The 24,813-nt window shown below is 53.4% G+C and overlaps 1 protein-coding gene across 5 annotated transcripts in view; it reads left to right on the top strand.

Annotated features, from left to right (window-relative positions):
- The first annotated feature begins 335 nt into the window (after positions 1 to 335).
- The window catches only part of WHRN (whirlin), an 85,439-nt gene continuing 60,961 nt past the window's right edge, over positions 336 to 24,813 (top strand). For all 5 annotated transcript variants that reach the window (XM_046646103.1, XM_046646094.1, XM_046646084.1 and 2 more), the window contains exons 1-2: positions 336 to 1,669; positions 23,426 to 23,644. In XM_046646103.1, the coding sequence (XP_046502059.1) occupies positions 1,055 to 1,669; positions 23,426 to 23,644 (834 nt within the window). In that variant the 5' untranslated portion in view covers positions 336 to 1,054. The remainder of the gene's footprint in view (positions 1,670 to 23,425; positions 23,645 to 24,813) is intronic.

The raw sequence follows: 24,813 nt of genomic DNA, 5'->3' as shown, positions 1-24,813 counted from the left end.
TTCCCCCACAATTGCAAATTAGCTAGCTGGATAACCGCTCCGAAGCGATCCTGATGCTCACGCTTCGATCGCGGAAGGGCACAATTTTTGGACCAACCCGCCCCTCCTGCCTCCCTCTCCCCATCAACGTGGCTGGAGAAGTGGGGGGGGGGGCTCCCAGTGTCCCCGGGGCTTCTCCCACCCCTACCCCTCCTTTCACCCCTTTCTTCCCCGGGGCTGGACTGTTTCACCCCGTCTCCAGGCAACCGCCAGGCGCGAACGGGACGTCATTTCCTGACGAGCCCGCGGGGGGAAGGGGCGGGAGAGGGGGAGGGGCAAGGGGGCGGGGCCAAGTCTGGGCTGGCGACAGCGACGGCGTCGGAACTCGCTGGAAGATCGGCCCCGGGCAGCTCAACAGTTCGCGAAGTCCGGGCTCGCGGCCGCGGCTCCATCTGCGCCCGGGGGCGCGGGGGCGCGGGGGTCCCCGGGCTGCTGCCTCCCAGGGCTGCCCCGGACATGCCCCGCACCCCCTGCCGGACGCCCGCACGGCTCCACCGGCTGCGATTCGGGGGGCTCTGGGACTAGAGCACCCCCACCCCAACTTATGACTTTGGGGTCCCCCAGCCCGAGAGGAACGGGCGGCCCGGCTGGGGGAGCCCCAGGCATGGTGTGACGGGGCGGCCAGCTTCGCTGCGCCCCCCACTCCAGCCTCCCGTCGTCTCTGCGCCCTCCAGAATGTAGCTGCTCTCTCTGCGTCCCCCCCGGACTCCAGCCGCAGTCTCCGCGACCTCCGGGCTCCAGCCGCCAACTCCTTGTCCCCCGGGACCTCGCCGCTGTCTGCGCGTTGCCGGAACTCCAGCCGCCGTCTCCGCGCCCCGCGGACTTCAGTTTGGCGACCTCCTCCGTCTTCGCGCTCCCGGGACGCCAGCAGCGGTCTCCGCGATCCCCCCAGGATTCAGGCCCCGCTTCCCGGCGCCCCCAAACCCAGACTCTAGCCGCGATCTCTGCGCTCCCCGGCATCCAGCTGCCGCGCCCCCCGCGCGCGCCCCGAGTGCGCCCGGGTCTCGGCGGGGAGATGAACGCGCCGCTGGACGGGCTGTCGGTGAGCTCGTCCTCCACCGGCTCGCTGGGCTCGGCGGCCGGGGCGGGCGGCGGGGCGGCGGGGCTGCGCCTGCTGTCTGCCAACGTGCGCCAGCTGCACCAGGCGCTCACGGCGCTGCTGAGCGAGGCGGAGCGGGAGCAGTTCACGCACTGTCTCAACGCCTACCACGCGCGCCGCAACGTCTTCGACCTGGTGCGCACCCTGCGCGTGCTGCTGGACAGCCCGGGCAAGCGGCGCCTGCTGCCCATGCTGCGGCTGGTCATCCCGCGCTCCGACCAGCTGCTCTTCGACCAGTACACGGCCGAGGGCCTCTACCTGCCCGCCGCCACCCCTTGCAGGCAGCCCGACTGGGGCGCCCCCGACGGCGCGGGGCCCGGGGAGGTGCGCCTGGTGAGCCTGCGGCGCGCCAAGGCCCACGAGGGCTTGGGCTTCAGCATCCGCGGGGGCTCGGAGCACGGCGTGGGCATCTATGTGTCGCTGGTGGAGCCGGGCTCTCTGGCCGAGAAGGAGGGCCTGCGAGTGGGGGACCAGATTCTGCGTGTCAACGACAAATCCTTGGCCCGGGTGACACATTCGGAGGCCGTCAAGGTAGGGCTCCGGTTTGGGGACGAGGACGCGTCCTCGTCTGGCGGTAGTCCCATGCTGTGTGTCCTTAGGCAAATCACTTGACCTTTCTGGGCCCCGTTTTTCTTAAAAGTGTTTCTTTAAAACAGGAGCGTCTAGTTTTTTTGAGCAAATAGATGCCAACCACTGGGAATGTATGACTAGCAAAACAGACACGACCCTGCCTTCGTGGGGCATAAAGGCTGGTGTGTGGGAGACAGACGTTATCAAATACGTGGACGGATGTATGATTACAAAGTGATGAAAAAGGCTGTGGATTCTTATGAGCATTAAAAGAAATAAAAGGTCTGCTCTGGACATATGGTTAGTAATCAGCGGGTGGCCTCTGCTTCTGCTGGTGTTATTCTCCTTATTCTGCCGGCTTTTGCCCCAGAAAAAAAGTTTCATTAGCTCCAAAGTGGCCCAAGGAGGCTGTTCTGGTGATCCACAGAGCTCTGGCCTGATCCTGCTGTTTGTGGACCAGGCTGTGCATCCTGGGACAAGTCACTTGCCCTCTCGGAACCTCTGGTTCTCCACTTGGAATATGGGGCTGCTGGACCAAATCAGTGTCCTTAACCTTGTTGGAAATGAGGCCCCTGCCTGAAGGTCAAAAATACATCCCACACCCCCTTGAAGGTAGTTGTGATTTTTGTGTAATTGGGAAACAGAAGGTCATGACAGCAAGCTGCCGGGGCTTTACCCGTGCTGTTGAGAAGAATGCGTGTGTTTGCTAATTGCGTGCCCAGGGCTGCTGAAAACCGGCTGGAGGGTGACATGGATTGTGCTTGGTCTGCGTGTGGATTCAAGCATCCTTTGCAGGCGTTCTCACACACACACACCACCTTTGTGTGCACAAAGTGAAGAGTTTTGGGGGAGAGGGACAGTGACACACTCTCCTGCAGGGAGAATGCTCCCTGGGGGCTTGGCAGGTGGTGACCCAGCTCCTCAGCAGCCCGCCCCTTGCCTCTGCCCCGGGTCCTCCTCAGTGCCGGCGTCTTGAGCTCCAGCCGCGGGCCTGCTGGCTGCCTGGAGGACCTAGGCAGCAGAGGCCTGCGGCTCCTTCCTCCATGATGTCCAGTGACCTGAGGCCAGGTGTGTCTTGAGCCCCCTTTCTGACCGTTCACCTGGGACGTGACCATCTCATCTCTGACCTTGGCTTCCCCGATTTGCTTCCCAACTCATCTGCCCCCTGGGGAGGCCCCTGAGGATTTTGGAAACTTCTTGGCTGCTTTTGGAAAAAGGCTGGTGAGTTTATATCGTTCCGGGGGGGGGGAGTGCAGCAGACACAGCTCCTTGTGGGTTTCCATACGCCCGTCCGTCGTCCCCGCCCTCTCCTCCCCCACAGCAGTCTCTTCCCTTGATCTGACATTCCTGTAAATCCTGTATAAAGAAATAGTCCATTAGCCTTTGACCCTAAAAGGTCTGGAGTTCCCAGATGATAAATTTATACTGGAAAGATCACTTGATCTAAATGGTCATTTATCAGCGTGGATTTAATTTTGGTGGCAATTTAAAAAGACTCGGGGAACTTAATCATCACAAGGGGTAGCCTTTGGGAAGGCCTTAAGTAGCCTGGATGTTAAACCCACAGGCTCTGCCCTTGCTTGGGGCCCCAGGCCAGCGGGGTCCGTGGGGCTGAAGCCACTTGGCTGGGAGTTTCAGCTCAGGGGGGGCCCCCCCATCAGGTCGCTGATGCTCTGCTCTTCTGTCTGAATCTTCCCGAATGACATGCCAGGTGCTGCGACCCCGTGACCCGGAGCACCAGGCCTCAGCTCGGTTCCTTCCCCTTGGTGCGTCCAGAGGAAGTCCTTGGCCGGGTGGGAGCCCGTGGGAGCTGAGCAGCCCATTTGTCCCCGACTGTCACTTTTCCTACTGAGACGGGTCTCTGCTAAGGCACCCCTCCTCCGGCCACCGTCACACACACACACGTCCCTGCCCCTCTGGGCCCTTCAGAAGCCACAGGCAAGATGAGTGCTGCATTGTGTCACCTTAACTCCAGGAGGAAAAGGGGCCAGACTTTACTTGGGTGGAATTTAAAACGGAGGAGGCGGGACCTCATGCTGGGGCCTCTGGGAGCGAGCGCCTCCGGGTCGATGGATGGGCAGCCGGTTTCAGCGACAGTTCAGAACACCTGGGGCTGTTGACACATTTCCACGAAACTCAGGGGGCTGAGTCTCTTGACAGAAAGCCACCGTGGCCCCGGCTTCTTTGCTAGGTACAGACTGCCTTTGCCCGGGCTTTCTCCACTCCCAGCCCCTGTCCGTCAGCCCCAGTGCTGTAGGGCAGTGCCTCGGGCATTTGATGAGAAAGGTACATTCCTATTAACTGAACTTCAGACTTTATTCAAATGTCACCAGTTTTTCTGCCAACGTCCCTTTTCTGCTCCAGGATCCCACATTGCATTTAGTACAAGGCATGCTTTCTTTTTCAATTCTTTTCCTTCAATTTTCTTTTATTTATTTGTTTCTTTATTGCATCTCCCTCCAGCTTAATTGGGGCACAACGAAGAAATAAAAATTGTGTATATTTCAGGTCTACAGCATGAGGATGTAACATACCTCTACGCTGTAAGAGGATTCCCATAGTCCAGCTAATTAGCGTATCCATCATTTGACGTAGTTGTTTTATTTCTGTGGTAAGAACACTTAAGATGCACTCTCTTAGCCAATTTCAAGGAGGCAACACAGAATTATTAACTATAGTCACCATGCTGTGCGTTAGATCCCCAGAACTTAATTCATCTCATTCCTGGGAGTTTGTTCCTGCTGACCAGCATCTCCCCATCCCCCCCTTACCCCCAGCCCTTGGCAACCACCATTCTACTCTCTGCTTCTGTGAGTTGCACTTTTTAAAATTCCACATATAAGTGAGATCATGCAGTCATTGTCTTTATAGGTCTGGCTTGATGTCCTCCAGGTTCGTGCATGTCTGCGCCAATGGCAGGATTTCCTTCTTTTTCACGGCTGAATAATATTCCATTGTATATACGTGCCCGCCACATTTACTGTCTCCATTCATCTCTCAGTAGACACTTAGGTTGTTTCCGTGTTTGGGGTATTAAGGAGATGTGTTTTCAATCTGAAAATCCTTGTTTTTCTTCTGCAGGTAGAAAGAGGGGGAAAAGATCCTTTGAGCTTCCCAAAGGAGAGATTAAGTGTGTTTGTGTATGTGGGGGGGTGTGTAATAAAAAGAAAATTAAATTTTAGGAATCAAGTACTTAAGAGTTTCTGAATTAGAGAGGGTCATCCCCCCCCCCCCCCCCCGCCCCCGGGAACAGAGGCGATTGACCGTAGGAAGGTTTTCCCACTTCGCTCTCCGGTAAACCAAGTGTCCATTGTTACGCAGAGCAGTTCAGCGAGGATTGATCCTCTGGGCTCGGATCAGGAGGGGCTTCCGTGTCTCTCCTGAAGCCTGTTTGCTAAATCAGCGGTGACAGGTCCAGACGCGGCAAGCCATTTACTGTTTGCAATTATGTTGAAACGCTTGATTTTTGAAAAATCTATCTTGAATGAACAGGAGCCAAACTAACAATAATAAAAAAAAGTAGACCTTTCCAAGATTGGCAGACAAAAATGCTTGATAAATTGGCCAAGGAGTGCACAGATCCGGGATGCCATACTGGGCCCTGCTGTCCGCTTGCTGTGTGACCTTAGGCCAGTCGCTGACCCTCTCTGTGTCCTAGTATGGATGGGCCAGGGGCTGCCCGAGATCCCTTCTGGCTTAGACCGTCTGGGATTTGCTCAGCATGTGCTACACAGAAGGCATTTGGAATGTCTGATCTGATGTTTTCTTGTTCTCTTGGAATTGCTTGTGTGTAAGGCAGAGTAGGGAACGTTGGCTAAGGATTGGGAGACGAGAATCTTGGCACTCTTGGATAGCCTCCTACTGAGTCAGGAAATTGCTGGGTTACCTGCTACTGATGAGAACTTGACTGCTGTCCTTCAACCCAGGAACTCCAGCCCTGGTGCCATTCCAGAGTAAAGGGGCAAATGGCAACAGGATTGTGGCGGGCACGGCACCGCCCTGGGAGCGCTCAAAATCCGCTTGACTTACCCACTTGCTCTCTGAGTCCCTGATTCCATGGGTGGCAGAACGCGGGGTATCCAGATGCTGCTGGGATGTGTCTCTGTACGTGTGTGTTTGATCTCCATCAAAATCTAGCAGCGTCGTTGCAGTCTCTCCCTGGCTACCTCCAAGAACACATTAGAATTTGAAACATTCCAGAACTTAGAAACAGTGGCCTGCCCTTGTATTTCATTAGGGCAATCACACCCTCCCTTCCTTCGCATAATAACCCAGGAAGAATCTGTTTGTATTAATATATAAGTCATTGCATTTGGTTTGGCACGTTCGAAACGACACATTTGTCACTTTCCCCATTGTACACGGTTAGCTGAAGCCATTACAAATTATTACCCTTTCCAATTTTGTCTCTGAAACGCAGCTTCTCCCGCTGGTGTCATTTTCTGTCTTCCAATTCGGAAACCGTGAGAATGTGTTCATGGCTATGCACAGACTTTCCCCAGGCCGTGTGCTCGCTCTGGGTCCTGTGGGTCCTCCTGGTAATGATGTGTTGAAAGCTCTATGTTAGTAAACCTGTTATTGAATTGATGTTTGGTTCTTGGATCCAGAGGCTGATGCAGCCCATTGAGAGGGTCCGTTTCTTTAGTTTTTAGTCTTTAGTTATTTGGCTCAAGCTGATGCTCAAGGTTTTAGAAAATGACACTGCCTGTGGAGGACAAAATCCTTTCCACTGGGTGTTTTCTGTGCTAGTCTAAGAAGCGTTTTGTAGGGTGGAAAAGAATGCCTTTCCTTTTTGTGAGTTGATATTTTTATAGACGATTTCTGCCTCCCGATTTTAAGCTGGAGATGAAAGAGTTATAGGCTCACCCCCCGCTGGCTTCTCGTGTTTCTGTCGCCCCCCTCTTCCAACAAACCCCGAGTTGTTTATTACCTGCCATAGATTCATTGTTTGGATGGAGCTGCGAAGGAGCTATGATCCTTTAACCCCTGGCCAGTTGGAGTGTGTGTGTGTTGTTGGTTCCCACCTCTGCCTGCTCCAGCCGCACGGCACACAGCCCGTACGCACCTGTCAAGTGCACGCAGCCCCTTCTGTGCCTGTCTGCTCACGCTCACAGCACGTGTGCATCGCCTCCGAGTCGTAAGCCCCCCTCCGCCGTGCCAAGGGCTTTGTACTGAAGCAGGCAGGGGATTAGGATCCAACGGGCTTCCCGTCAAGGCTCTTTGATGACCTGGACGGGCAATGGCTGGTCTCCACTGCTCAGAGGCCCCACACCAGTGCCCGGCAAGGACCAGAGGATAAATTAGACAGAATGGCATTTAATGGCTGGAGGTGGCTGGAGGCTGAAATGCAAATCTGTCCAAAGTAATTCTTTCTCTTCCTTTTTCTTTGGAACCCCCAAGCAAGAATCTGATGTTAACGCAGAGCTCACACGGACTTCTAATGGCGCCCCAGGGTGGGGGCTGCTTTGTAAAGATTCCTGAGCTGCAGTTTCCATCCTCCTTTGATAGCGTGGCAGGTGGAAAGGGCTCAAAGAGCAGGAGTCAGGCTTTCCGTTCGTTTCCGTGCACCCCTGGCATCAGCCACAGGAGGCAGCTCCAGGGGGCCAGGGCACGTGTGTGTGAGCTGTGCTTTCCTGGAACACTGTTGGGAAGAGAGGAGGCTGATGTTAGGGGTGCCCACTCTGCACCGTGCTTTCTCCCTTCCCGGGGAGGCCGGGAGGCCAGCAAGGTCATGCTCAAGGAGGTGAAATGGACTAGCCCAGGGTCATCATTGGCATTAGGAACTACGTGGCCCTTCTGCCTGACCTCCCGGCCGGAACCCAGCTCCAGGGTTGGGTTGCCAGCCTCCTGGAAGACAAGCCAGCCCCTGCTGGATGGCACGCAGACATCACATTTTGTGCCTAACATCTGGGGGCCTTTTAAGAACCATCCAGATGTTTCATTCTGCTAAGTGGGGAGTCTGATGCCCACGCGCCAAAGGAAGGTGGCTTGTTTTAGCCCAGTCCGTGGTCAGGCAGAGCCGTTTGTCCACACCCACTCTGAGCAGTGCTGACCACACCCAGGCCTGTGGCTGGACCTCAGAAGTCAGAGATGAACCATACATGGCCCTGCCCTCCTGGAGCCACTGGGGGGGACATGGACCCCCCATGGCCACAGGTCACCAAGGCTTTTAAGTGCTGTGACATCTGCATCCTGTTGCCCCCTTCAAAACAGTGCCCCTCACCCCATCTGACCCCACTCCTCCATCCCTTTACTGTGCTTTAATTCCCTTCAGAGGACTTGTCACTCCCAGAAGGACGTTTCACTGTTTGTTGATCATCTGCCTTCCCCATTGCAAGTGAGCTCCGAGAACGGAGAGTTGATCTCCATTGGTCACTCACATACCCCAGCACTGCCTCAGTGCCTGGCACATGGTAGGTGCTTCAATGAATAAACAAATATTTCCCGAATGATTGAAATGGTCTTGTTCCCAGTGCAGTGCTGGTGAGCTCCCTGGCTCCTGAGCGTGATATCTGAAGATGGTCCCTGGGTGGCAGCATCGTGGACACTGGGTAGAAACATCGAGGAGTGCCACAGGCTCTCATGTGTGCTTTCCCGCGATGCTGGCTGTGGGGCTGTGGGCACGTCACGTGACGTCTCTGAACCTCAGTCTTTGGAATTATGAAATGGGCAGAGCCACCTTCCCAGGGATCCAGTGACTTAAGAGTTGCAAAGACATTTGGTGAAGAGGAAACCCATTACCACTACTTTAGTGAAAGGTCTTTTAAAACAAGGTGGTCTGCGCCTAGATAGGCAACAGCTCTTCCCATCCTCTGCCCCCCAGCTCCACCCTACGAGACCCCTTGGGTTACTTCATTTGTCACTTTGGTCTTCATTTTAAAGCCACATCCCAGAAGGGAGTTATTTCCGAAGCCTCACTTTGTCTGTGATCCCAAAATAGAATCACTCCTGCATCGTGAAGCAATCAATGAACCAGTTTTGGGGGGAGATAGAGTTTCTGGCTTTTTGTTTAAAAAACAACCACCACCCAGTTCAGGTTTCCAGAAGCCCCAGCCTTTCAGGTGAAGGCTGAGCGCCTGCTGACCCCACGTGCGTTTAGAAGCAGCTTTATTCTCCACCAAGGATGCCCAAGTGGGTCTGGTTTCCCTTCTCTTGCAGGCCCAGCCCCGTCACCTCCTTCCCCCTTGGAGAATGGGTGCTCCTTCTGCTGAATGGGCTGTGGTGGCGCTTCACCTGGCAGCCGGTTTCCTAGCTGTTTTCCCTGTCTACCTGGGCTTTCGCATCCTCTGTACTTTGAATGCAAAGCCAATATATTTGCTTCCCGTGAACAAGTCCCAGGGGGGTCCTCTTTACGGGATTCTAAAGCTGCAGGTTACACGGAACAACATGCTAAAATGACACCAGGAAGTGTTTCCAAATATCCAGGTGCTGGGGCCTTAGAAGTATGTCACTTGCTGGGGAATTAACAAGCCCCCAAGACAGGTCCTAACCACCCTGAGGTTACAGCACCACCTTCCTTTAGGATTCGCACCCCCAGCCCAACATTTATCCACAGAAAGACTTGACCAGAGAGGTGGTCCTGCTGTGTCCCCATCCTGAGCTGTTTCGGCGCACGATTCCAGATCGACAAGGTCAGCGTGAGATATTGGAAAATGAAGAGAAGGGAGGTCTGTACCCAAGAGGTTAGAGACGGCTTTTGGAGATGGACCCGGGTTCATCTGACAGTGTCCTTGGCTGTGACCTTGAGCAGCTCCTCTGCAGGTGACTCAGACCCCCCCCCCCCACCTCTTGAACCCGGCTTACGGTCCTCGCAAACTGGTCCTCGCCGTGGCACATCAGAAGTTTGAAAAATGCGGCCACGGAGGTCCCACTGCGCGCATTGTCATGAAAAATGTTATCGACTGTATTCGCTTGGCTTTGAAAGTCTTATGTTGTGCCTGCTCAGTTTAAAAAAACAAAAAGTGCCACCGGGAGACAGTGTTGGGACTCGGGGCCCTCGCGATCCGTCGTGGCTGTTTGAATTGCAGAGTCATTTTCTAAGTGTACTTGGTATTCCCACGTAGGCAGAGTTTCTTTAAAGATGCAATTGCTTCTCTCTGGATTTTGGCATCTGCGTTTTTGTTTACAGCAGTAATCAGTCACCCAGGGGTTGGGTGGAATCGTGTGTCCTGACCTCCCTTAAAAATGTTGGGGGGCAAGACAGATGCCTGGCCCAGAGGCCAGTGTGTGGCAGCGTTGTCCCTCGGATCGGCTGCATTCCCATCCTTGTTCCCGAGCATCCTTCCCTGATGAGGAGGGGAGGGGGCTCTTTGCAGAGCCCATTAAAGCAATTAATGCAGGTGAAAGTGGTGATTTGACAGCATGGGCATCTGGACTTAAAAAAAAAAAAACCCCTGTAATTTCTTTGACCCACATCTGAAACGTGTGCTAGGCTTCATTAAGAGGTTTCTGATTAAGAAAAGAAAAGTGGTCCAGCTATCAGAAATTACCCTCCCACGCGGGTAGCGAAGCTGCGCTCAGAAATTCCTGGGAAGGGTTTTCCTTCGGCTATGTCCATCCTCTTGGCCCCGGAGGGAGGGCCTGGTGTCCCGTGGTGCGTCTGGACCCAGCGTGACCTTTATCCTTTCCTTTGTCTCTTTCTGCCTCCCGCCTCTTTCTCCTGGGAGGCCCCAAAGCTTTCCCAGATTTTCCCCAACTCTCTTGAACCCTCTCCCCCCTCCAAGAGTCCTTCCAGCCCTGAGATTTAAATCTACTGGGAAGGTCAGGATGTTTGGATGACCCTCAAATTTCTTCCTCTCTTCCTCGGAGGTCTATATCGTCACCCAACTCTGAAACAATGCTTTGTTTCTTGCTCCCTGTGGGCCCCCACAGCCCAGTGCATCATCCCAGCTGACCAGCCTGCCCACCCAGAGCTGCCCCACCTGTGGGAAACCTCTTCTTTCCCTCTGCATCCTCATTAGAGTGGCCTGTGTCACTTATGGCACAGATGATACATTTCCTACTGTTTCCTTGTATTGCTCTGTGGACCATAATAACCTTTGTCTTGAGGGTTTCCGAGGAGCCAGACACCCTTCTCGTACTTTCTGTGTATAAACTCGAACCTCATGACGGTCCTATCGGGTTTGAGGGAAGTACCACCTGTATCACGTCATTTTGCAAAATTGCAAAGAGTTTTGTCACTTGCCTGTCGTCACAAGGATGGAAAGTGGGAGAGCCAGGATTCAAACACAGGTTTTGTTATCTTGAGGGAATGTGTCCGTCACTCAACACCAGAGAGAGGTGACATCCCGCGATGCCTGGGCCTGGGCTGTGGAGCCGGATGCTCTGGGCTCAAAGCCCACCTCTGGCCACCTGTGGGGCCTTGAACAAGCTTCTTAACCTCTCGGATTCTCAGATTCCTCTTCAGTAAAATTGTGATGGGAATCGCAGTCAGGTGGCAGGCAAGTTACTTCTTGGTTCATCTCTGAAGTGGGGATGCCGATGGCCACGCGGGTGATGTGTTAAAACCCTGTGCCCATCTGTCAGTCAACATTTAAGGATTACCCACTATGTTCAGACCACTGGGTTGAGGTTTATTTTCCTACCAGATGATGCTCTTCCTGGTATAAAATACCTAACACACAAGATGCTTACAAGCTCCTAACACGGAGCACGCTGATAACCATGGCCACCACGGAGGATCTCCTGTGCGACCCAGGAGCTCTGCCAGGGCTCCATGCGAGGCCCCCACCAACTCGTCACCGCAGCCCCCCAGGGAGAGGAGACTCAGCATCCGGAGGAGGAGGGGACCAGCCTCCTGCACACAGGTGGAGGTGGCAGGACCAGGATTCGAACCCAGGACTCCTGCCTGCAGACCGTGTGCTCCTTGCTGCTCTTGACCGCTTCTAACAGGCAAGGCAGGCGTGCAGCCCAGCACGGCGCTGGGAGGTCAGGGTCAGTGCCTGTGCATTTCTTCACTGACTTTTTTTCTTATGGAAAGGGCTTTGCAGCACTTGATGAGAAAGCTCGCTAGGAACCAGACCGCCCAGGCCACGGCCTCCAGCCCCTTCCCGGGGAAGCGCTATGCCTTTGATTGACTAGACGGTGGATATGGAGCTGCCCCTGGGCTCTCTTGGCCTTCTCCTCTCCCTCTATCTTATCTCTTTTGCCATGCCTTTTTGTGTATTGTCTGAAAATTCCCTTAGTAGATAACTGTGACCTCAATTCAACCACCATCAGGATAAACCCGTAACTTATGAAATCATCCCACTGAACTCTGGAGTCTCTGAACCTGTCTACACTGTCTGCCGGGTGGGCAGGATGAGAACGGGGTCTCCTGGGCCTCCTGTAAAAGGCTGGTGGTCGTCGACCCCGTCGCAGGCTGGAGAAATAAGGGGCCATTCTGTCTGGTTCGTAGGAAACATGAGGAGTCGAGGAGTCTGCCTGGGTTTTTAAAATAAAACGTTTGTGTGTGTGTTTTAATGACCTAAGAGATAGGGGTTCAATCTAGAAAGGTTAGAAGCCCCAGAAAAACACAGGAAAAAAACCAAAGATCATTAATAATCCCTACCACCCAGAAATAATAATTATTGACAATCTGGTTTGTGTCTGTCTGGTCCCCCTGTGTCCTTTGTGTTGGGAATTTTCTACAAAACTGCCATTCTGAACATAGTTATCAAGCCTGCTTCTTTCACCAAACAATATGCCACGACTGTTTTCCCACCTTGATAGATGTTTCTAGAACACGATTTTTAGTGATTGCATAATATATTACAGCGAAGAGGTACACAGTTTGACTAATTTCTTCTTGTTGGACAGTTTTTTTTTTAACCTTATCCATATTGCTGCTTTAAACATTCTTGCTCATTAATCTTTACGCGCATCTCCAATAATTCCTCGGGCTGTCTTTCGAGAGGCAACATTGGCTCAGGCAGATTTTTAAGGCTTTGATAACTGTTGCCAAATTGCTCTTGGGGAAAAGTTTGTTTTTTTTTTATAGTCCCTTCTACCAACGTTAATCTGAGATGCTTCATTTTTCCCCAGCCTTGCCAACCCTGGATGTTATATTTCTTTTCCATTTTAGCCAATCTAGTAGCCAAAAAAATATCCTGTTTTAATTTGCATAATTTAAAAAGCAAAGTTGAACTCCTTTGCGTGTTTATTATTTGTATAGCTGTATATACGTATATAAGGTACATAATATATCATATGCAATATTGTATATTATAGTTTGGTGAGTGCCATCAAGTCAGTTCTGACTCCTAGCGCCCCTGCAGACAGCAGAGCGGAACCCTGCCTGGTCTTTTTGCGCCATCCTCTCACCCTCCAGATGATGCTCCACTGCTGTTCACAGGGTTTTCATGGACAATTTTTTCAGAAGTGGGTAGCCAGGTCCTTCTTCCTAGTCTGTCTTAGTCTGGATCTCTGCTGAAACCTGTCCATCAAGGGGACCCTGCTGGTATTTGAAATCCAGTGGCATAGCTTTCAGCATCACAGCTACACGCAGCCTCCATGGTATGATGACCAACAGGTGGGTGGTTCCCTGACCAGGAAATGAACCCCGGGCCGTGGTGGTGGGAGCATCGAATCTTAACCACTGGACCATCAGGGCTGGCTTGTATATTACATAGACATATATAATCATGTATATGATATATGTAACATATTTACTTATTTTTGGTGTATTACTTATTGATGTCCAATGCCCATTTAATCACAAGAGTTGTACATTTCCGTGTCATCACATCTGTCCGTCTTTTTCTGTGTGGTATCTGCTGATAGGTTGTTAGGAGATGGTTGATTCGTCCGCCTGGGTTTGGACTCTTCCGTCTGAGGGTGAGTTGAGTCGGAAGCCCATCCCTTTGTGAACTGAGGATGCACAGAGAGCAATGAGGGCCAGGACTGGAAAGAGTCCAGGAGGAGAACACGCCCCATGCATGTGTTCGCTCATGGACCGGGAAAATCATACTGATAAATACAGGTTTTCCCAGTGGATGGATGAGCTGTGGGCGTCGATTCTAAACAAAATAACACTCCATTGCAAACCCATCGAGGCTCCTCTTGAGTGATTATATTTATGACTGCTCCCACCTTGTTAGTTCTTTTAAAGGAAAAAAGAAAACAATAGAGACAAAATTGAAAAGAACATTCGTAAAGCAATTTACTTAAATTATAAGAGGCTAAAAGCCAGGCTTAGTGGGTAATTGAAGAATTGCGTTAAAAAGGAATCAATATCTTTCTGGAATCTGCTCTGCCCTCATCTTGTGAGTTGTTTTGCAAATGGATGGTCCCTCTGTCTATCACTATCTTGCAGATTTCTCCTAGCCTTATCCCCCAGGACAACATTCTTTTCCTCTCTTCGCTGGTTCGTGGTTTTCCTTTTCGCACAGCCTTACCTCACTGAGACATTTAGGAGCAAAGATGCTGGAGAGCAGAGACTTGAAAGGTCAGGACATTGTTCCAGCCTCTGGGATGCCGGTGTTCCAAGCCCCGGGGCAAAGGTTTCTGTCTGTGTCTTCACCCTGAGCCTCCCGAGAAGGTCAGACTCATAAAGAAAAGAGGGTGGAGGGAACACAGTTCATTTTTTAAAATCTCCTTGCTAAGGCCCCAATTAAAGGCACATTTAAACAGCATTCAAGAAGATGAAAAGAGGAAAAGAAGATAGAAGATTCCCACCCTCGTAACTTGTCATCGCTTTTCTCCCGGATGCCTGGCCTTGAGCTGTGTGCATTCAGGTTCCCTTAATGGTTCAATCCTGTGCTTTGTTCGTTTATGCTTTGTGTGAATGTTGTCCTGTTGTTTTGTGACCCTTGTGTTGAGCTGCGTTTCAGGGAGGGAGCCCCGGACGGGCTCTCCCAGCTGCTCTGCAGTCCGGTCTGTTTTCCCGGGATGCAGAAGCTCAAGGAGGTGAGGTGGCCACAAAGGGCCAGGGCAGACGGAGAGTGAGTTCTGAACACACCACTGCCCACTCACGTCAGCGTGCCAGAAGAATCTAGACTGACACGTTTTGGACTTTTGTTTAAAGGAATGCTCATACGTGACATGCATTCTTAGGCCCAAGTTAGCAGCAGCAAAGTATTTCTTGGGAGTGGAGGGAGAGAGTAAGATCAGAAAACAGACTTATTGCCCAAGTGCCTGTGAACAACGTTTCTCCCCTCCAGCTACATGGAGAAGGGAGCTAATCTTTGAGATGTGTTTTACCATTCATTCATCCACCACTTGGCAATTGTTTTATTGGGCCTCTCCCATGTGATTGGTGTGATTTAACACCTTCTTTAAACTCTACATATCCCATTTCCTTATTTATTAATATGTTTGTGATTAATATTCCTTTCTACTTCAAAAATAACTGAGCGACTTAACCTAAAAAGCACCTCAAGAAAAAGGCAGAGAGATCAGAAACCATACTGGAAAGTGTGTATGTGTGTGTTGCCTTAACTGGGGACAGTATTTCATATTTAAATGGAATTCTGAGCTTCCTGGCAACCAAGGCAAAAAGGGAAATTAATATATTATTTAGATTCAACGAGAGAACTCATTGGTAATTCAGAAGAGGTAAAATTCCTCGTTGGCAGTCAATTTCAAGAGGAAGCGTTTCTTTGCTGTCTCTCATTTTATGTGAAATCATCCACTATCTCCTATCTTTCCTATTTGTTGATAACACCTGCAACCAAACCAGAAGAATTCCCTGCCTTCTCTGTCTGTTCAGAAAGATGTAGATAAAATGATCGCTCATATAAGTCTGTGTCTGTCTGTTGAGATACATACTTTCGGGGACAAGGAGCTGCACGTGCAAATAGCTGGAGCACTCGATACCGTCAGAAAGCCGGTGGCAGAGGCAGGAGATGAGGCTGGCCCGGCAGGAGACGAGCCGCACGGTACTGAGACGCGCTGCAAAGAGTCTGCCTTTTACGTCAGAAGCCGTGGGAGAGATTGGGGTGGGGAAGGGCTAACTTGCCATTTAAAAGGATGCCGGCCTGCGGAGACCGATTGTGGAGGAGGGGAGGCTGGAAGCGGTTGGAGTTAGCGGGCCCTGTAAGAGGTAATTAACACAGATAAAAACATGGTGCAGAGGGAGGGAGTCTGGAGACAGACTGCTCATTAGGGCTTTACCCTCTCGTGATGATAAAGTATGCCACCGGGGCAGAGAGTCCACACCGCCACTTCCTGTCCTCCCTCCGCGTGGGGCTGAACGGGGGCAGTCTTTCTAGCCCACGTGGCCGCGCCTGGCCCCAACTCAGGGTTCAAGAGCCCGGGGGCTGTCGCTCATTTGCAGCCTGTAAGTCTCACATCCCCGCTTCACACTCTCTCCTTGTCCATCTTGTGAGGCCGAGACATAGGGTTGGCCTTGTGTGCCCTGAACCCCCTTGAACTTCTGGTGAGAGAGGCACGAGTTTGGAGGGTCAAGGATTCACAGCCGACCCTGCCTCTTGCCCTGTCTGTGACCCTGCATAAGGCACTTCTCCACCCGGAGGCTCTTGCCTCATCTGTGCAGCGGGAAGAATAAATTGTGAGGTCATCACAGTAATTTTAATATTACCGATAATATTAACCACCGTTTGCTGGGCACCTGCTGTACGCCGTGCCCAGTGCAAGATGCTCTGGGACTGTTATCTCGCCAGGCCTCATTCTGCCCGCGGGACGACTGCATAGAGGCGGGCATCACAGCCTCATGCGGGGGGAGGGGGGTGGACAGCTGAGGTCCAGAGGGCTTCCGTCACTTGTCCAAAGACTCCTGGCTAGGGACAGGCGGGCCTTTGTCTGGGAATGGCTTTCTAGCGAGTATACCTTCCACTGAAACACTCTTGGGGGGTCGTCACCCTAAGACACCTTTTTATTTCAGTGCTGTGCGATGCTTGGGTGGAGTTGGACAATACGGCCAAGATTTGCCCGGTGTCACAGTGCTGCCCCCTGCAGGTGGCTGTAGGGACTACAACCGGGTGGGACACCCTCCCCAAGAAACACTGGCGTTTATGAAAAAGGACGCACTGCCCAGTGCCCCGGAATTCCACCTTTCTCTAGTCTAGAAAATTAAGGGCACCTGTGCGCCAGGATGCACGCAAAAGTTTGTTCATCACGGCATCGTTTGTGCTGGCCGGCAAAATGGGAAACAACCTCAGTGTCCAGCAGTCGGGCAGCGGGAATTCAATATTGGTGTCTCTGCCAGAGACTGCGACGTGGTGCGGGAAGAAATGAGCTTAACGTCATTGAACTGGTGAGGGAAAATCCTCAAAGTACATTCTTTACCTGGAAAAAAGGGTGGTGAAGAAAATGTTAAGTATGAGTCAATGTATGTAAATATCAGACAGCACTCGTTTTGTCCATGCACAGCCGCAGGTTTGTGAAGTGCACAGAGCAAGCGAGGAAGGGCAGACCCCGAACTGCGGCCGTGGTCACGTGGGTGGTGGGTTGAGATTTGTCCTCCGGGTTCCCTATAAGAACAATACCTAAGCCTTTTGGAGCTCTTGCCTGTGTGCCCGGAGCACACACTTTGTGCGTATTAACTAATTTAGTCCTCACAGCTGCCCGTGAGAGAATGCCACTATTACCCTGTCTCATGCCTGGGAAACTGGGGCCCCGACTGGTTCAGGGACTTGCCCGGGGTTGGTGCTGGCAGGTGGCGGAGCTGGGCGGGAATCCCTGTAGCCCGGCCCCGGGGCTGTGGCTATAAACCGCTCCGTCTTCTCCTCTCTCCCCAAATCCCACGCGTGTCTGCGGTGTGTGTGCTCACGTGAGTGTGGGGAGCGTGCCCCAGGTCCACCTGAGCCCTCGTCTGGCGCACTGTTCACTCTGTGGCCGCGTCTGAACAGGCTGCTGGGGGCCGCCTGGCATAGAGAAAGCTCAGCGAATAGCTTGTTGAATGAACGAACAAATGGGTAAAGCAGTGGATGAGACAACGCAAGGAACTTGCTTTGGAGTCTTAGAGACAGGATGTGTGAAGGCGACGCAGAGCCTCCAGAATAGACGGCAAGAAAAGCAGAAGTGTGCTGGGTGCTCTTGGAGGAGAGTCCATCACCATCTAGGAGGGCTTCCTGGAGGCGGTGGGCAAGGAGCTGAATGTCGAAGAGGAGCAGATATGAGGAAGTGTGGATTTAGGGAAAGAAGGCTGTTTCTGAAGGGAGGAAAGTTGGGAGGGAGAGGCTAGAGTTGCTCACGTATTTGTGTCCACGTGGGTTAGAGGTTTGGAGAATTTCTGGGGTTCGTGGTTGGGAGACGGAGCTGGCAGCCTTGGGAAGGGAATTCACGTGCATTTAGCACCTACTATGTGCCAGGTACTACGTAGGCAGTTTACATTATCTTCATAATCCTTACAACAGTTGCATTTTAAATACAGGAAGAGGCACAGAGAGGTTAGGTAACTTGCTCAGTGTCGCACAGCAAGTCTTCAGCAGAGCCGGGGTTGGTGCTCAGTGCGTCTGGATCCAAAGCCCCAGCTAGGCAAGCTGTGGTCAGGAAGAGCAGGCTGGCATCCTCCCCTCCTCTCTCCTGATCTCTAACCTGAACCTGGGCTCAGACCAGCCCCGTTCCTGAGGTTCGGCATCTCTCTTCCCAAGAGGAGGAAGCTTGGGCCCTCGAGGTCTGTGTCCTGAAATGAGCTGCATGACTCACCGCTCTGTGTCCTCACTGGAGACTTTTCCAGAACACCGCTTTAGTACACGCCCCTGAGGACACTGGTCATCTGGGGACCTTGTTCCCCACTTCCTGCTGGCTCTTTGGGGCGTGTCCACAAGTCCCCTACACGGTGGCCATCTCCCCTCTGTCTCTCATCCTCCGCTGAGCGGAGAACCGTGTGGCCTCCCGATGTGGGGGTCTCAGGGTCGACTCTGAGGAGCTGAGTGGGGCAAATCTGCCTCCCGAGGGCATTAACCCAGGTGGCGGGTTACGCAGTTTGAAAACGGACCCGGATAATCTGTGTTTCCGTGATCATAACCTGCTGCCCACACCGCTGTCGGCTGACGGATGGGGTCTTAGCCGCGCCAGCTGCCGGGGCCGGGCCACATGGAGATGCTCCCTGGTCTGACGTGGTGGGATGCCTCCCAGCCCCTTGGTCAGGTTTCACCAGGAACCGCGTGACGACAAGCACGGCTCGAGGCGCTCCGAGGCCCCCTCTGCTTGCAGTGGACCCGCGCTCCTCTCATGCATTTTCCCTTTTAGCCGTAGCTCATTGAACTCTTAGATGACAAGCACTGTTCCACCATGGCTCCTCTCCCTCAAGGGAGTGGAATTATGATCTTTGTTTTACAAGAGAGAAACAGAGGAACAGAGAGGTTCAGTAACTTGTGTGAGATGGCACAGCTAAAAAGCAGTTGATTCAGGAGACTGGCTGATTCTGTCCTTGCCGCAGCGAGAGAGGGGCGTGCTTGGCAGTCACCAGAAGGGGCAGGCAGAGCACCGGGTGCTTTAAGGGGGTGTTGGGTGTGGTTTCCCACCTGTAGACAGCTGCCCACAAACAGCAGGGCCCTCAGCCGTAGTCCCATTGGAAGGATGTCGCCCCAGCCCCCAGGTCCCTTCAAAGGTCCACCACTGCCCGTGATAGTGCTGAGTTGGGGTGTGCATCTGGCCACCCCAAGACGCGCCGTCTGCCCTTCTGGTGTTTTCTTAAACCCTCTTGGCCCCTCCCAACTGCTGTGCAGCCTCCGAGCCCCCAGGTTGAGATCTGGTTCAAGGACCTGATTCAAGGACCAGCCAGCACGGTTCTGAGCCCCCACTCCTTCAGTGGGGGCAACCGAGGATGGCTTCCTGCCTGGAACCTGTCCCTGCACGCCCCAGAGCCCCTGATCTCTTTGCCACCACGCCTGTGACCGCCGTGCAGGTAAATGCAGCCTTGCCTCCTAAAAATGTCGAAGTTTAACGTGGCGCGGGACCTTAGCAAGCAGTGCCAGTTGGCAAAGCCAAAGCTCAGTGAGAGGAGGACATAGCCCCGGGTCACCCAGCAAGCCAGCGGCCCGATGGGGATGTGCCCGGGTGTCTGTGGCACAGCCGGAGCTTTCTAGCTTGCCCTGCTGTCTAAGGCTGCCTGCTCCTGGCCCTGGCGGGAGAAGCTGCTGGTTCTCTGGGAGATCAGCGGCCCTGTGCACCTAACCGTGAGCGTGGACCGCAGGATCCCCAGATGGCCTGAGCGTCAGGGGTCAGCGTGGCGGTGGCAGTGAGCGTGAGCTGGTGGCAGGGTTGTCAGGGCCAGAAGGCACCAGCAGCTCTGTTTAGAAATGAACACCTCTGTTCGATGCCGCCTTGTAAAAAGCAAGAGGTGGTTTGTAAAAATAGAGACAGGAAGGCGAGCAGAAGGTGGAAACCAGCTTCTGAGAGGGTCCCCCAGCTCCTCACGGTCCCTGGAGGACACGCACGCATCTCAATTAAATTAAAGGGTCGTGGATGGAGCCCTTGGCGGGGTTCTGGCGGCCACCGTGCTGAGACCATATTCCCAGAGCCAGCTTAGATGCTGAAAGAGCTGTCTCAGGAATCTCGGTTTTCTTTCAGTTCTACCAGAAAAATAAAGAAGGTGGCCACAGACGACGACATTCTTGCTCTCCAAGACCCAGTGAAGACCCCTGTTGACCCCACCAAACAGCCAACATCAGAGGTTCCAGAATGGTCTAAGCTTGAGTGGCCACCAGACTTTCTGGTCCCACAGGCTCATGGTGGGGAAACAGGTGCAGAGCAGACGGGGCTGCCCAGGGCTGGCCTCCTGTGCCTGGGCTGTCCGCACCCCGTCCCTTCCCATCTCGGGTTTCCAGGGTCCCCTTCCGCAAAGTATTGGGGCCCGGCAGCCGGTCGGGGCTCAGTGACGTCCCAGGCTCCCTCGGGCGCCCGCTGTCTGTGGTGTCCTCATCAAAGGCATCACCTCCTCTCTGGTCTCAAGGTTGCTCTCACCTATTTATAGAACTGACCAGAATTCCACTACTGCCAGCGACACAGAATACAAATCAGGTGCCATGCGCTGGCTTCCATTCTCTCTCCCACCCTCGTCTTTAAGTCCCTGGATGAAGCTTTTCCACGCCCGGCTTCTCTTACTGATGCCGACACTCCGGGGAGGAGAGGGCAGTGGGCTCTCTGCCGCTTGCTGAGCTCCTACTGTGTGCAAAGGTCCAGAGCTAGTGCGCACTGGCTCATTTAATCCACACAAGCCTGGCGGGGTGGGAGGGTTGTCGGCGTCTCACGTGGGCTGCCTCGCCAGAGGGAGCACCAGGCCCGAGGACTCTCAACGAACAAGTGACAGGAGTGCAACTTAAATCCAGTTCTGCCTGAATCCACAATCTGATCTCCTTCCAGATCCGAGGAGTCAGGTGGCTGCAGGGTGAGGCCTGTGGATATTAGGGTTTCTCTGGGGGCCGTATATTTACATTCTCACCCAGTGGAGTCAACTAGGCTTTTCTGAGGACCTACTGTGTGCAGGCAAAGCCCTGACTGTCACCAGGCTGCAAGTGTCATGAGGCCATACTGTGCACTAGGTGAAGCCTTTCTCTTACTGGGCTGCAAGTGTACTGAGGTTACGCTCACTGTGTTCTCTCCAGGCCTGGCACACAGTAGGCCCTCAGTCGACCCTTGTCGAGTGAGTGATGGGGCTCAGACTCACAGTCCGTCGATGGAGGGAGCAGAGAAGGGGGAGGCCAGTTGGAAGAGCATCGAGCAGCCAGCGGTGCCATCATGGGGGAGGGAGCAGTGGGCAGGGAAGAGGGGCCAGGAAGACCACAGAGGTCACAGTGACCTCTCAGGCTTCTGCCCTTGGCCTGTGCCCTGAGACCCAGTTCCCACTTGGCTCCAGCAGAAGCCCAGTTGGTCTCCGGCTGCCTCCATCCTCATCTCAAACTTCACAGCGACTAGATGTCACCAGCTGTTCCGTCCAGGGCATCCCAGGGGTGCTGAAAGAACGCTGTAAATCTTGCCCTGCTCATCCCTCAGAAATCTATTTTAAAAGCAGAATGTTCGAGAGCTGCCATCCTCTCCATGTCCTTCTGCGGGGAGTGGCATGGAGCTGTGGAACCAACTGAGGGACCTGGTGCCTCCCAGCTCGCTCCTCCTCCTCTGGGAGGGTTCAAATGTCAGGGCGTCCAGTCCTGGGCTGGGGGTCCTCCTTGGGCAGGCCCCCCCACCCCTACCCAGCCAGGGCTCCCCACTGTCTTTGAAAGCTCCACCCTTGACCCCTTCTGTCTGAGTATTGGGGCTCAGGAACCCGAGTGTGTACCAGATTCAGGCAAGCTTGGGGTCGCCAGAGAGCTGGGTACTCCCCGCCCCCTTTTGGGCATATTGTTGTTTTCTAATACTGAAAGTAATATATCCTCATTCTGGAACATTTGGAGAATATTGAGAAACAGGAAGAACAAAGTAATAATCACCCATAATCCTACCACCCAGAGAGAAGCACTGTCGGCTTGTTGGCACGTCACTCCTCAGTTTCACTTTGTTTGTTTCCTGTGATATTTTTCTCTTGACATGAGTGCGATCAGGCTGTAAGACAGGACTGATATCCGTTTGACCCCACTTAACGTTAAAATGTATCACGTATCGTTGGCTTTACGAACTCTTTGTAAAGATGTTAAAATGTGATTTTAACCACAGCGTGAACTTTCCCATGGGTGGGTACTTTCATTGACTCAAATAACCCCAGGTTTGGGGGTGTTGGCTGTCAATCCTGTTGCTAATTGACTGTTTCCTTGAAAAAATGGCTCATTTCGGCTACAAGTGCATTATAGGAAAGCCACATGGCGCATCTCAGCTTCCACCCGGGGCACAGAGTTTGGGCTGCCCTCTCCTTGGGGTGGGTCCATCCCCAGACTGGAAAATGCAGAGCAAAGGTGGCATCTGCACTCAGCATTGGTTGCTCTGGCAAAGGAACCGCTTCCTGGCCGTGTGGTCAGGCGACTTCCCTCTGTTTCTTCATCTGAATCGTGGGATCCCTGGCCCCCAAGGTTGGACGCCATGGGGATTTTAGGAGCTAACGCATGTCAGGTCCAGAGCAGAGGGTCTGACACGTACAGGCCCTTTATAAACGTCAAGCTATGATGATCATCAATACTTTTATCCCTTGACTCTCTCGTCTGGTATTTTATCGGCGTTGCCAAGACCACCCCCGCGTTCCGTAAGGGCTCACAGTTCAGCATACAGTTGTACTGGTGGCTAAGCTTTGGGACAGCAAAAGGATACCCAAGGAAATGAGCACAGGGAGCAGCCATGAGGTGAAGTCTGCAGGAAACCAGGCACAAGCTTCTGGTCCTTTCCTTTGCAATCACACAGGATGCGTTTAGCTCCTCCAGCATTGGATGGTGACAACACGTGGGTGATCTTGTCTACCAGGGGTGCTCATTGGAAAGACTCAGCGCCCAGGGTTTTTATTTGGGGCTGGTCACATAGGCATCCTCTGCCTGTATGCACATTCCAGACCCCACACGGTTTGCACAAATAGCCTAGGCAGCTGAGCTCCCTTTATCAGCTAGGAATGCTGGGAACACGCAGAATCCAAGGTCCCAGGTGCCCGCCAAGCAGGCCTTCCTAAGGATGCTGGTACCTTTTCTCTGCACAGGGATGCTAAGAGATCACATTTCTTGTGTTTGGACCACTTCAAGTTAGGGATGGAATGGATGTCCTCGTTCCCATAGGACGAAACTGAGGACTGGAAGAGGGCAGGGATTGGGGGGCCTCCTCTTCCCTCTGTGGGTCCTGAGACGAGGCAAGATCTGGGGAACGGGAGGGCGTCCCTCACTGCCCCGCTTCCTGCTAACCCGCATGTCTCTCTCTCTCTAGGCTCTGAAGGGCTCCAAGAAGCTGGTGCTCTCCGTGTACTCCGCAGGGCGCATCCCTGGGGGCTATGTCACCAACCACATCTACACCTGGGTGGACCCCCAGGGCCGCAGCATCTCCCCGCCCTCCGGCCTGCCCCAGCCCCACGGCAGCGCCCTGAGGCAGCGTGAGGGGGACCGGAGGAGCACCCTGCACCTCCTGCAAAGTGGGGATGAGAAAAAGGTGAGCTGGCAGGCTGCCTGGACCCGGGGGCGGGGTGGGGGGAGGCCGGCCCCCGAGACCCCATTCTCCCTGCCAAACCCAGAACAGGGAAGCTTCCTAGAGGCCGGAAGAAGGGGCTTGGCTCTGTCCTTCTCTCCCCCAAGTCCCTACGGAAGGATTTCTTTGCCTGTTGACCTGTGCGGTGACTATTATGGTACAGGCTGAGCTGCTGCCACAAAGGAGCCGAAGGTGGTGATTTAAATAAGTCGGGTTATTTCTCCCTGACACAGAACAGAGGGGGAGGTCTAGGCTGGGGGGCTGCACTGCTCCACATCTTATTCTGGGACCCACATTCCGTCCATTACCATCCTTGAGGGTCTGGCCCCTTCTGATGGTTGAAGCTGGGCCGCACTGGGTCCCCATTCTAGCCCCTAGAATGGAAAGGGGAAGAGCGGAAGCTCAGAGCTTCCCTTTAAATTAGAGATCTTTTAACTTCTCAGTGGTCCGGACCCAGGTGCGCGGCCACACACAGCTGCCGGGAGCCCACACTCCACCGGGAACCTTTTGCGGTGTGGGTTTTGGGTTGTAAGGAAGAGAAACTGGCCCTGGTCACCTTCCACAAAGTAAGAATTTACTAGAAGGGTGTGGGAAGTTCCAGAATTGAAGCTGAGGACCTTAGGTGCAGCCTCAGGGAGGAACACGCCTCCACCACTTCAGTGTCTGCATCCTTCCGGGTGGAGCCATGGTCCAGGGAGGGAGCTCCTGATTGGCTGGTGGGGAGGGCTGGGCACTTTGATTGACAGAACCACCAAGACTGTAGCCAATGGGGGAGGGGTTCTTGCCCAAAGCACCATGGGGAGATGCAACCTGAAGAAGGGGCCAGAGGCATCAAGGCATGCCCCGTACCGCCCTCCTCCCCCCAGACCTTGGCAGTTTCTTTTATTAAAAAAAGGGCAGAGAGATGGTCCCCCTGTGTTTTCAAACTTCTCTCTGGATGCAGTGTGCTTTGCACTCCGTGGCTGCCCAGAACTCTTTACATCGTGCAAAACTAAAACCCATTAAAAGGCAATTCCTCCCCCCTCTCCCCTCCAAACCCTGGCAGCCACCATTCTACTTCCTGTCTCTGAACTTGACAACTCCAAGCGCTCATCTAAGTAGAAAGACAGCATTTATCTTTTTGGGACTGGCTT

Source organism: Equus quagga, chromosome 1, assembly GCF_021613505.1.
Source record: "Equus quagga isolate Etosha38 chromosome 1, UCLA_HA_Equagga_1.0, whole genome shotgun sequence".
Classification (NCBI taxonomy): domain Eukaryota; kingdom Metazoa; phylum Chordata; class Mammalia; order Perissodactyla; family Equidae; genus Equus; species Equus quagga.
Note: the sequence above shows the minus strand (reverse complement) of the source record. Positions and strands in the feature narration are given on the sequence as shown.